Source organism: Amphiura filiformis, chromosome 3 (assembly GCF_039555335.1).
Source record: "Amphiura filiformis chromosome 3, Afil_fr2py, whole genome shotgun sequence".
NCBI lineage: Eukaryota > Metazoa > Echinodermata > Ophiuroidea > Amphilepidida > Amphiuridae > Amphiura > Amphiura filiformis.
In genome coordinates this window covers 63,307,570-63,320,467 of record NC_092630.1, presented here as the reverse complement: position 1 = coordinate 63,320,467, position 12,898 = coordinate 63,307,570, and the positions used below count along the sequence as shown (strand labels likewise).

Sequence of the window (12,898 nt, the reverse complement as noted above, 5' to 3'; positions counted from 1 at the left end):
ATTTGACTGCAAAGGCGGTAAACAACTCGACACTACTGTGCAGCAAAATTGTCTATTTTGTTCAACTTTGTGATTATATTATAAACGTTTCCGTCGATAAATATTCTTTCCGTCGGCAAATACTTTCAAAATGTTGTTCTTAATAACATATTACAAATTCGGAATCCCCATGTGTAATAATTTTGCCATTGCCATAACAGCTTGTAGACAGAAAGTCTCGAAGTGACCTTCTACATAGTAGGTGCTCTTCTTGTACCTTCTACATAGTAGGTGCTCTTCTTGTACATTTGACTGCAAAGGCGGTAAACAACTCGACACTACTGTGCAGCAAAATTGTCTATTTTGTTCAACTTTGTGATTATATTATAAACGTTTCCGTCGATAAATATTCTTTCCGTCGGCAAATACTTTCAAAATGTTGTTCTTAATAACATATTACAAATTCGGAATCCCCATGTGTAATAATTTTGCCATTCAATTAATACTTAAATTTGATGATATTTATCTAAAGAGTTCCTATCCTTTTCAATGGCATGAGGGTTTGGTCACGCTTGCTGGTCTTGCTGGCGTTTAATTTTTCATTTACACAGTAAATGTATAGGACACCTAAACGCTAAAGTAAACGTTTCAAAGTCGTTTAGAAAGTAAACACACCAAATGTTTACAAAAACCATTTACTTTCCGAACAATATCAAAGTAAACACGTTGAATGTAAGAATTACATTCAATTATTGTTATGTTTTAAAATTTCTTTTGCCACCGTGACGAAGTAAATAACTTTGGAAATCGACTCTTCAGTGCCATAAGAGGGTAAGTGCAATAGCTGCTATGTGAACATTTGGAAATTTACACACATTATATTGTACTCATCTACACATGACAGCTACACTTGCCCAGTAAACACAAAAACGTTTTAAAAACGTTTTAAATAAGTTATATTTTGGCTTTTGGTTTAGGTAAAAACGTTTTAATAACATTAAAATGTCGGGTTATATAAAGGTCATGATAACGTTTTAAAACGTTTTGTATTAAAACATACTACAACAATATTTTTAAATGTTTTCAAAAATGTTATTGTAACATTTTTGCTAACATTTTGCCAAATATTGTGTCAACACTTAAATAACATGTTAAAATATTTGAACCCAGCAAACACAGAAATGTTCTTAAAATGGTTTTTTCAAACCTTTTAATAACATTTAAATGTCGGGTTATATAAAGGTCATGAAAACGTTTTTAAAACGTTATTGAAAATATTTTGGGCAAACATTTTTCGCAAAATATTTTTCAACCCGAAAATAACATTCTGTTTAGAATGTTTTGTATCAAGTTTTCAAGAATGTTTTTGGGATGTTATTAAAACGTTTTTATACCCTTTATATAACCCGACATTTAAACGTTTTCTGTAAAACATTTTTGTTTGCTGAGCAGTAGATTATCAAAAATGTTTTTAAGGTTATGAAAACGTTTTATACTCTTAATATACCCTTTATATAACCCGATTTTTAAACGTTTTCTGACAACCTTTTGCGAATGATGTCGAAAACCTTTTGTGTTTGCTGGGTACCCACTTCTTGAACTGAGCAGTTGAAATGTCCATTTTTTTGCCGTAAAATGTTTTACAAACTTTTGTGAATGCCACCTTCTATTGATTTTGCGGAATAGCGCATTACTTACTTAACCATGATTATCGAGTGTTGTGTTGATATTACAATAATGGTCTCCATCCGTTAATGAATTTGACTATTTTCAGAGCATGAAACTTTGAAAGTCCAAAGTCTTGTCGCAGATCATTCTCATCCAAACAACAGAATAATTCTCCATCTATTCCATCCTCTTGGAAACGTGCTTGGACGTCATTATCAAACTTGAGTGTCTCAAGAACCTGGACGACTTGTTTAACAGACAACCTTTTGAGTTCTTCCTGATTTGTAGGAAATTGTGGTTTTGTAACTGTTTCAACATCACCCTGGAAGAAACAAAGAACGCAATAGATGAAGTCCGATTTTGCCGATACAACAGACGGCATATTATATCAGCCTGAGAACAGATGTACAATAAAAATGTCTTACCTTATTTGTTATTAGGTCTGGTAGTTGTTGGGGACTTGGACGATTGTTTTTGTCAAGTTCTTTTGAAATTTCCAATTCTGTATGTCTTTTATCCGAGGATGACATCGGCGGTAGGTGTACTTCATAACTGATGGAGGATGTTGGAGTTGCAGTCTGCGGTTGCCACATTTCTTCAGAACTTTCTTGCTGTTGTAGTTGTCTTGATTGTGCTTGAATGGAACCATGTCTGGCTGGTGGTTCTGGTGGCACATCAGGGATTGGTGATGATGGTAGTCTATCGACACCACGAACTGATTTCCTAAAAATTTCACTGATCTTTGTGTTTGGGGCTTTTCCATATTTTGGATGAATAGTTGGTGGCACTGATATTGTTTCTGCAGAGGAAAGATAGAGGCGAGGTGGGAGTTCTGGAGGAATGTCATCAGATGTGTCTTCATATGTTTCTGTATTATCCGCTGCAGTGTGGGATTTGCAATAATTACTCTTTTGATGAGTAATGGCTTGTGGAAGCGGTGGTGCCTTGGTTCGTTTGATTTGTCTATTTACCGGATGAGTGCGAGCAGTATTTTCGTATTCGTTTTCAAGTTTACTTTCATCATTAGACTTGTCATCCTCCATCTGGTTTGCGTCTTGAATTGAAACCTGTAGCAATGTCAAAATGTACCAAAACGCAATGATACTGGCTGGAAACATTCTAAAAGATTATTAAAAAGTTTAAATTATACTCTTAAACCAGGGAAGTGCCACTATAGAAAAATTATTAAATTCGTGTACATCGTGGAACATACTCTTTGCGTGGCTGTGCGTAGTAAGCAGTTGTACGCAGATAGCCTCGCTAATATGGACGCGTAGAGTAGCGTTGTACGCGCGTGTAGTTAGCATGATTAGTCGCGGAGTAACAAGCGTAGTTGAATGTTCCACGATGTTCACGAATTTAATATTTTTTCTATAGGCTTAAACAGAATCCCACAATTTTCAAGATGTCTGCGCCCATGCCAAGCTAAGGTATTTCATACCTTGTTGTGGTTATCGTTTTATTATATAATATCTCTGTGGGCCGACGACAGTTAACCGACATCATGGAATTAGGAGACGCCATACGATCGTTTGAAGATAATTTGTATTGAACTAAAGACTGCACAGAAAGGCAATGCAGCTGTTAAAAATATTTCTATAGCTTCCGAACTATTAATTGTATTCACAATATTTTGACATAGAACGAAGGATGGTGCAGAATGGTGCAAACTTGAGTGTCTCAAGAACCTGGACGACTTGTTTAACAGACAACCTTTTGAGTTCTTCCTGATTTGTAGGAAATTGTGGTTTTGTAACTGTTTCAACATCACCCTGGAAGAAACAAAGAACGCAATAGATGAAGTCTGATTTTGCCGATACAACAGACGGCATATTATATCAGCCTGAGAACAGATGTACAATAAAAATGTCTTACCTTATTTGTTATTAGGTCTGGTAGTTGTTGGGGACTTGGACGATTGTTTTTGTCAAGTTCTTTTGAAATTTCCAATTCTGTATGTCTTTTATCCGAGGATGACATCGGCGGTAGGTGTACTTCATAACTGATGGAGGATGTTGGAGTTGCAGTCTGCGGTTGCCACATTTCTTCAGAACTTTCTTGCTGTTGTAGTTGTCTTGATTGTGCTTGAATGGAACCATGTCTGGCTGGTGGTTCTGGTGGCACATCAGGGATTGGTGATGATGGTAGTCTATCGACACCACGAACTGATTTCCTAAAATTTCACTGATCTTTGTGTTTGGGGCTTTTCCATATTTTGGATGAATAGTTGGTGGCACTGATATTGTTTCTGCAGAGGAAAGATAGAGGCGAGGTGGGAGTTCTGGAGGAATGTCATCAGATGTGTCTTCATATGTTTCTGTATTATCCGCTGCAGTGTGGGATTTGCAATAATTACTCTTTTGATGAGTAATGGCTTGTGGAAGCGGTGGTGCCTTGGTTCGTTTGATTTGTCTATTTACCGGATGAGTGCGAGCAGTATTTTCGTATTCGTTTTCAAGTTTACTTTCATCATTAGACTTGTCATCCTCCATCTGGTTTGCGTCTTGAATTGAAACCTGTAGCAATGTCAAAATGTACCAAAACGCAATGATACTGGCTGGAAACATTCTAAAAGATTATTAAAAGTTTAAATTATACTCTTAAACCAGGGAAGTGCCACTATAGAAAAATTATTAAATTCGTGTACATCGTGGAACATACTCTTTGCGTGGCTGTGCGTAGTAAGCAGTTGTACGCAGATAGCCTCGCTAATATGGACGCGTAGAGTAGCGTTGTACGCGCGTGTAGTTAGCATGATTAGTCGCGGAGTAACAAGCGTAGTTGAATGTTCCACGATGTTCACGAATTTAATATTTTTCTATAGGCTTAAACAGAATCCCACAATTTTCAAGATGTCTGCGCCCATGCCAAGCTAAGGTATTTCATACCTTGTTGTGGTTATCGTTTTATTATATAATATCTCTGTGGGCCGACGACAGTTAACCGACATCATGGAATTAGGAGACGCCATACGATCGTTTGAAGATAATTTGTATTGAACTAAAGACTGCACAGAAAGGCAATGCAGCTGTTAAAAATATTTCTATAGCTTCCGAACTATTAATTGTATTCACAATATTTTGACATAGAACGAAGGATGGTGCAGTTACGCGCATTTTAATACCCGATTTGTCCAATGTCGTTCAATATTAACAAAACAGTTTTTTTACCCGAATTTAAAGGTCGTAGTTTATGCAGTGGTCAATGGTTATCTTCGCACTGACTTCAAATCAATACAAATAGCTGCAACTTTTAAATTCGGGTATTTTTCTTTCAAGACACCGCTGTGTTGTTAATATTGATATAAAATTGGATCGGTTGAGCCCATATTTATTGGTCGAGCTATGAGTTTTAAAATATTGGACGAGACGTAGTCGAGTCCAATATTTTACAACTCATAGCGAGACCAATAAATATTATGTAAATCATCAATTTTATCATTATTATGTTTTGGATCCAATATTATCACAACTTGGATCCATCAAAACATAATAATGAAAGAAATTGGACAAAGGAGGTATCAAAATGTGCATAAATACACCATCCTCATTCTTTGCCAAAGCATTGTGGATACAAAATAATAGTTCTGAAGCGTTAAGCTTATTTATAACGACGGCTGCGTTACTTTTTGTGCAGTCTTTATATCCAATACCCCATTAATGATCATCTTACATTGGTTGACAATGCGTCTTCACTATCTTCAATAAGCTCTAAATAAGAGTTGTCAGAGTCACCAGAATCAGAATCATCTTCATCGCATGCCACTTCCTCATAATCGTCGTCATCTTTGTCATCATTTTTGGCACCTGGAAATTCACACAACACAGTCATTAATGTTGTTAGGATGACTGAATTAAAAGCATTGATTTATAGTGCTCTATATGCAAAAGTATAAACAGACATAAACTACTAGGCATACTCATAAGCCCATAATAGACGGGGTGTAGTACCACTAGCTTTGCACACACCGCCCCCTAACCCAAACTAAATGCTATAGGTTTTTTAGATGGTCCCACAACAAACATTTAAGGTTTTCCCAAAATTAAACTTCTTACCCTTAACAATTTTACGTTGTTACAACGTCGTATAAAATTCATCATCTATATACATTGTAAATACTTGAATTTGTGAACTCGTATTCGTGTTTCGGACGTTGATTTTCGGACGTTGATATAATATCATTATGACGTTGTTTCGACGTCAAATTGTGAACGCATTATTCAAATGTCCCTATTTAGTCCGGTCGAACGTTGTAACAACGTATGAATTACAGACAGTTAACTTCGTACGTGTTTATGGCGTAAATGCCACGTCATTACCGAATGTTTCAAAAAGGCTTTTTAAAATCATATCAAGATACATTAAAATAACGTTGTAAATACGTCACTACGACGTTACCTAATTGCAACCTAAGTATAACGTCAGTGAACGTCGTGAAAACGCAGGGTGTTGGCTGGGTAGCGGGTGGGGGTCAAATTTTAAAATTTCTCTCATTTAACTTAAAGGCCCATTCAGTGATTTGCTCATCCGGACGATCGTAAAAATCATCAAAATTCAGATTTTGGTACCTTTGTAATTGGCATAGATGTGCTAACATAGCCTGCTAGTGGTTCGGTCGAAAGCCGTGTATTTTAGACAAAATAAAGCATTTGCATGATTCTGGACTTTTGATACTGACAGTACAAAAAGTCCGACTCGAGATCGAAAGAAGCTCACTCTCCACCGTACCAACACGCGTTGCGTATTGTTTCTACTACTTATTACATCAGTAGCTACTATTTTAAACAAGATACACAATTTTAACTGTTTTTCATATTTGAATTGACCGTTAGTTTGCCTCGGTGACCTTTAATTGCTTATTTTGTTTTCTACTACAAAAATTAAGCGTCTGTTTTAAATCAATTTAGACTCTACTTCCCCGTGTTAGAAACACTGGACTAGGAAGTTTTTCCAGTCGATTGGGGGCGCACTGTACGAAAATCTCGATTTTCTCGAGTCGATCTGAGTTGAAGTAGAAAACCTTTCTAAAACTTCTGTTTTTGACTAATTTGTCGATGTATTCAGGGAAAAGTGGTTTAATGAAATTCTGTAGACTTATTCTTTATTTCTAAGCAACTCTGACAAATTTCCATTTTTTTTAATGTTCCTGTGAAATCACTGAAAGGGCCTTTAAGGATTAAGAAACAGTAGTGTTTGACCTGTCTACAACATACCGTTCTCGACCTATAGGCAGAAAGGTAAAAGCGGGGGTGGTCAATTTTTTAACAAATAAGCTGGTTGCCCATTTTTACGCAAACATTTGCAAAACGTAACCAGTCTATTAAAAGGGCATTTCGTGATCCACAGCATCATCCCCCCACTTTTCTCAAAAAAAGTTGAGATTTTTATATCACTGGAAACCTCTGGCCACATAATGTTTATGTATAAAAAATTTCTTGCAGATTAATTCGTTTAACAAAGATATCATGGTCTCAAAATACTGTTAGGCAGACAACAGATTCGAAACTCGATTTTTCCAAAATAGAACCAGTATATCTTACTTCCTGCATCAGGGTCTTCGTAAAGTGGCTCGGATTCACGCCAAACACGCCTTCCGCTGCCTGTAAATGCAAAAACATGTTTTGTTTATTTGTTCTGTTTCAAAGTTTAGATACTGAAATACGAAACGAGAAAATAATCTGTTTACATGCAGTTCTTCCTTTTGAACACATTAAGGAAGTGAAAACTTTATAAATAACTAGAGCGATTACCGCACCATAGCTGAACCATGGGGCTTCGGTAGTATATGGTAATATGCCACTGTCACCCGGGGGACATACCTTCTTGAGATATAGACCCAAAATTGGAGGAGTGTCACCCCGGTGGGGAAATTTTTTTTTTATTATATTCTGTACTTTTTTCTCTTTCATTTTGCCACTCGGGGGTGGGGGTCATACCTTCTTGTCATATCAAGATATGAAAAGGTCCCATAATATGAATAATGACCCAGGTGTTACGAGGAGTGTCACTCCCGGTGGGGAATTTTTAATTATTATATTCTTTACTTTTTTCTCTTTCATTTGATACCACTCGGGGTCATACCTTCTTGGCATTTTGAGATATGAAAAGGACCCAAATTATGAATATTTACCCAGGTCTTATGAGGAGTAATACCCCCGATGGTGATTTTTTTTATATTCGTTACTTTTATCTCTTTCATTTGACACCACTCGGTGGTCATACCTTCTTGGCATTTTGAGATATCAATATCAAAAGGAACCAGCATTCCGAGATATGTCCATTTCAGACCAAAAGGTTAGCCAGTAAGTAAGTTAGTAAGTAAGTAGCATACATTAATATAGGCTGGTACCATTTCATGGTCCAGCAAAAATCATTGAATGCTATCAATCTTGTATCCTGCTTGAACATGTCAATGACCTATTTTTTGTAAAAGAACAGTTACTCGTTTTATATCTTTATAACATAAATATGCAGCTATCGTCGATGGAAATTTGAGGTAAATTGTTATGGTGGACGAAGAAAAATGGCATGGAAAATCAAACTTAATGCTTTTCTCAGAAACTGCTCACTTTTTCAGAAATCTGCTGTGCTATTTGGATTCCTTGCATCTTTTTCCTTTCTGAAAATGTATACTTATCATCGTTACAAGATACAATCCAAAGCGATGTCTAAAATGTCCCACTTAGAGTGACCCTGCGGGGCACTTAAACAACCCGTATTGTTTTAAATGTTGTAACAGTTTTTTTAAATATTATTATACTGTGTACCATAGGATTCTTTGAATTTATTTCCTTTACAAAAATATATAGTTTTATATACTTTGGTCCATAAACTTAAAAAATAACTCACTGTTATCAGCAAATGCATTACGGGTTTCTTCTGGTGTGAGCAGCTTTACGTTGTGTTTATCTCCTTGACCAATTGGTGGCTTTGGTGGGATTGGAGGGGGCCAATCGGGCATATCATTGCTCATCGGTATGCCAACACCAACTTTGCCGAACTGCTGATCTCTAGAAATGGTTGGACGAATTTCTACATTTGTGTAGCAACCTTGTTCTTCTGAAAGAGACAGCAAATGTTGAGGTGACTCACCATGCTCACTAGCATGGGAAGTTGCTGTTCTTGGGTGAAGAAAAAGCTTCTTAAACACCTCTCCCGCAGCTCCACATATCACAGGTTTGTCTTTAGCCAGACATATAAGTCGATCAATGAAAATCTGTTCATCATCAAGATCATTGCCACCAAGAGTCATTCTCAATTGTTCTTTTTCCACGTAAGACGGGCTAATTGAATCCGGAACGTAGAAGTACAGTTCAGCGTCAATATGTAGTATGGCACGAATCTGTTTTTGCAGGTCTTCACCGACGACGTATTCATCTAGCACATTGTCTTTGAGCATCAGAGTGGTACCTTCTGATACGCCTGATGGAAACAGGGTTAAAAGATCTTCACTGTGGCTTTCAATGTCAACTACGGAGACTTTCTGAGGAAGTGGAAATCGTTCCAGAATGTCATGTAGGGTGTATGATGTGCTGTCATCCACTACCTGGAACATTCCTTCACAGTCTGGGTTCAAGATAAACTCACGATAATTTTTCCGTAGTCTGAAAACATTTTAAAAAGGAGAGAAAAGGGGCATATATTTATTTGATCAAAAATGTTTAAATAAGACATATAAATTTGACAATGTCCCTTTGTTATAGTTTATAAAGACTTCACAAAACGTTACGCAACCGTTATAAATAAGCCTGCAGCTTCTAATATTTAACATATGAAGGAGGAGGATTTATTAACGCGAATTTTCAAATCACATTCGTCGATTAATAGTTCTGAAGCTGTAGGCATATTTATAGCGGCTGCGTTACTTTTCGCGAAGTCTTTATATAAATATCGTTAAAGATAACATTTCGTTCGATGGTTTAGACATTTTTTAGACTACGATCACTTGCAGCCTTTAAAATGTTTTCACAAAAGCTGTTGGTTAAAAAGTTATCCCAAAGCAATAGTATGTAAAGCCATGAGAGCAGTACACGATAAAATGTCTCATCTTCCCAGGTATAAATTTGCCCGCTACTAATCATTACAAATCAATTTAGACAAAACACTTAAAGCCATATTGTAACATTTGCTGAGGAGAACGCTTTCAATATTTTTCAAAATTCTGTTTTACACGATTATATTGTACTTTATTAAACCAACATACCTGCAAAAAATCAAGACCCTAGGTGCTGCTTCTGTAGTTTTGTCAAAATCTGAGATTTGGAATAAAACGCAGGAACCGTCGTTTTATTATTACGCTGGAAATATTAGTCGAATGCATACGCGATGTTCATAACACAGTACGTACATGGCGTGCGACGGTCATCTACACAACAAAGGATCGTACCATAAAACGACCGAAGGAGTGATACGTATTGGCGACATCGGCGCTGGTAGAAAATTCCAGTCTTCTTTGCTTTGCTTTGCCTTACCCAGCAAACACAAAACGTTTTCGACATCATTCGCAAAAGGTTATAAAAGGTTGTCAGAAAACGTTTAAATGTCGGGTTATATAAAGGGTACATTAATGGTATAAAACGTTTTCATAACATTAAAAAACATTTGTTGGTAATTTACTGCACAGCAAATACAAATGTTTTACAGAAAACATTTAAATGTCGGGTTATATAAATGGTATAAAAACGTTTTAACAACATTCCAAAAACATTTTTGAAAACTTGGTGCAAATCATTCTAAAGAGAATGTTATTTTGGGGTTGAAAAAATATTTTGCAAAAAAATGTTTGCCCAAAATATTTACAATACCGTTTTTAAAATGTTTTCATGACCTTTATATAACCCGACATTTAAATGTTATTAAAACGTTTTGTAAAAACATTTTAAGAACATTTCTGTGTTTGCCTGGTGCAAATATTTTAACATAATGTTATTTAAGTGTTGACAAAATATTTGGCCAAAAAGGTTTGCAAAAATAGTTTAAAATGACATTTCGAAAACATTTTACAAATATTTTTGTAGTGTGTTTTCATACAAAACGTTTTAAAACGATTTCATGACCTTTATATAACCCGACATTTTAATGTTATTAAAACGTTATTACCTAAACCAAAACCCAAAATATAACTTATTTAAAACGTTTTAAAAACGTTTTTGTGTTTGCGGGTAGTTACTCGGCTCAAAATTAAAAGGGCATATATCTGACAGTAAAAGCTAGCATTTTATGGTAAGGAATTACTGATCTATTTTGTATGAAAATGTTATAATATGGCTTTAAGCTACATCTTTAGACGTAATTTGCTAAGGATTTCGCACATTACTCTCGTATGGACAGTCAAATGGGTTAAAAAGGTCTCAAAATAGAGAAAGCTCTTTGTCAAATAATTAAACATGTTTTCATAATTCCCGTCGATCATGCCACTGTTTTTCCGTGTCATGTTTTCACTCATGATTATATCTCTATACTGATCAAATTTTCTGCTAAAAATTAAATTAAGGAATAGTGAAATTTGTTAAAACAATCAACCCTTAAACGCGATAAGAATGTGAGATAATATTCTACTTACTTGATGTACTCTTTTACACCTGTTTTAGTCGCTCTCTTTCTTGTTCCTATGACTTCGAGTTCATCACCGGCATTGAGGTCGATATGAACCCCAGTCGTTATATTGGAGACTGTTTTCACTACTTTGATATATCTTGGTCTATATTTGACTACATCTACCAAGCTGACATCCCTGTACATGCTTGATTCAACTGGTGTTATCTACCCAAAGGTGAAACAAAAGGATATCCGATTGCTCGTGTGAATACATTTACACACGATTTTGATTATTGTCTTATTGAAAACATAATTGTATTTTCCAATATCTTATATGTTTCTTTATATTCATGGAACAGGTTTTCTAGCCAAGGGATATTTAAAAAAAAAGAATATTATATCAAACAATATTCAAATTTGGCCAATATTTAGAACACGCTTCATAACGTTAGGCATTTTTTAACTTTTTGTTATCAAAGCAAACCACCCGACAAACCAGAGTGAGATTGAATAATTGTTGTCAATTTGTTGCCGTGAAATTGGAAAAACTAAGTTCAATTCGTTATAAAAAAATATGCAAGATAAGAATTGCCTCACGAGATAAGCAAACTTCTTATTTATACAGATATAACTTCAATTCTATTTTACCTGAAATGGTCCACGGTAATCTTTTGGTATCCTTATCTGCAAAGGCAATACGCCAGATTCCGACGACGACATTAAGTGAGCTCTGATAGTCTGTACACGAAGCAGTCGTTTTATCTTGTATATTTGATGAGCAACAATACCAGCAGTTCCATGGCCTTTGCTTGAGTTGGCCGATTTGACCAGAATAGGTAACGAGAATTTGGCGACAAGTTCGTTAATTGAGTATCCTCTTACCGACCATTTAGTACGTTTTATGTCAGAGTCTGTTGCGTCTGCCATGTTAAATTTCAACTTGAAGTTCGGTGTAATGAAACACACTAGTCACCAGTGACTTTCTATGGTTTTAATCACCATGCCCGAGTCCGCCCGAGTAGAGATTAATAGTTTTTCTTACATTTTAAGTACAAGTTTGAGATCCTTTTCATATATTATTATATTTCCTTCCTTGACCGTGTTGACGTAGTAGACTATTCTATGAAAATACCCGGGAAAATATACATGCATCGAAACCCGGAACAACTGCAACCACTAGAGAATTATTTGTTCAGTTTTATGTTAATGTACATGACTTCGACAATAATAAAAAGGAATTTGATAACAGATCAGGGTATACGTACAGTTGAAAATGAAATAAATGAACCGAACGCATTTTTACGAACCATTGACAATCCCTCATTTCAAATGTATAGTTTTGGTTTCTCTATTGTTCAGAAACCAAAAATCAAGGGATTAAAATGTGGAGATGAACTGGTATGCAATCATAACACTATTGTGCTGAGAGGACACAAGATATAGAGGGTATATATAATCAAAAGTATAATGGCCTATAACCATACGTATATAATAGCCTATTGTGCTAACATTTTCATTATCGATATCTATCAACGCGGACGACTTTTAATGTTCTCTGCCGTAGCTGGCACACTTCCATGACACCATAAAATTACACCGAGATTCGTTTGATTATGCATATACATCATGTGCATATATTGAGGGGTGGGGGTGCGGGTGTTTTGTTTATTTGTCTGAAATATAAACGATGCATGATGATGTAGATGATTTGATT

General features: G+C 35.8%; 2 protein-coding genes across 2 annotated transcripts; both read right to left on the bottom strand.

The window, feature by feature from the left end:
* Window positions 1–1,413: 1,413 nt before the first annotated feature.
* Window positions 1,414–2,731, bottom strand: LOC140148925 (uncharacterized). Its single transcript, XM_072171036.1, has 2 exons — window positions 2,073–2,731; window positions 1,414–1,969 (listed from the first exon to the last, which is right to left on the bottom strand). The coding sequence occupies exons 1-2, from the start codon at window positions 2,688–2,690 to the stop codon at window positions 1,709–1,711; spliced, it is 879 nt and encodes a 292-aa protein (XP_072027137.1). The 5' UTR covers window positions 2,691–2,731; the 3' UTR covers window positions 1,414–1,708.
* A 588-nt stretch (window positions 2,732–3,319) lies between these two features.
* Window positions 3,320–12,384, bottom strand: LOC140148924 (uncharacterized). Its single transcript, XM_072171035.1, has 7 exons — window positions 11,833–12,384; window positions 11,210–11,409; window positions 8,497–9,251; window positions 7,188–7,247; window positions 5,320–5,453; window positions 3,523–4,163; window positions 3,320–3,419 (listed from the first exon to the last, which is right to left on the bottom strand). Exons 1-6 carry the CDS (start codon window positions 12,109–12,111, stop codon window positions 3,534–3,536), a joined length of 2,058 nt encoding a protein of 685 aa, XP_072027136.1. The 5' UTR covers window positions 12,112–12,384; the 3' UTR covers window positions 3,320–3,419; window positions 3,523–3,533.
* Window positions 12,385–12,898: the final 514 nt, after the last annotated feature.

Bases quoted from the DNA above. Each gene is read 5' to 3' on its own strand.
- LOC140148925 (XM_072171036.1), bottom strand. From the start codon at position 2,690: ATGGAGGATGACAAGTCTAATGATGAAAGTAAACTTGAAAACGAATAC. The intron at 1,970-2,072 runs GTAAGACATTTT...TGTTTCTTCCAG, and splicing joins CAGACCTAATAACAAATAAG to GGTGATGTTGAAACAGTTAC.
- LOC140148924 (XM_072171035.1), bottom strand. From the start codon at position 12,111: ATGGCAGACGCAACAGACTCTGACATAAAACGTACTAAATGGTCGGTA. The intron at 11,410-11,832 runs GTAAAATAGAAT...ACCTTTGGGTAG, and splicing joins ATTACCGTGGACCATTTCAG to ATAACACCAGTTGAATCAAG. The intron at 9,252-11,209 runs GTAAGTAGAATA...AAATGTTTTCAG, and splicing joins GGTGTAAAAGAGTACATCAA to ACTACGGAAAAATTATCGTG.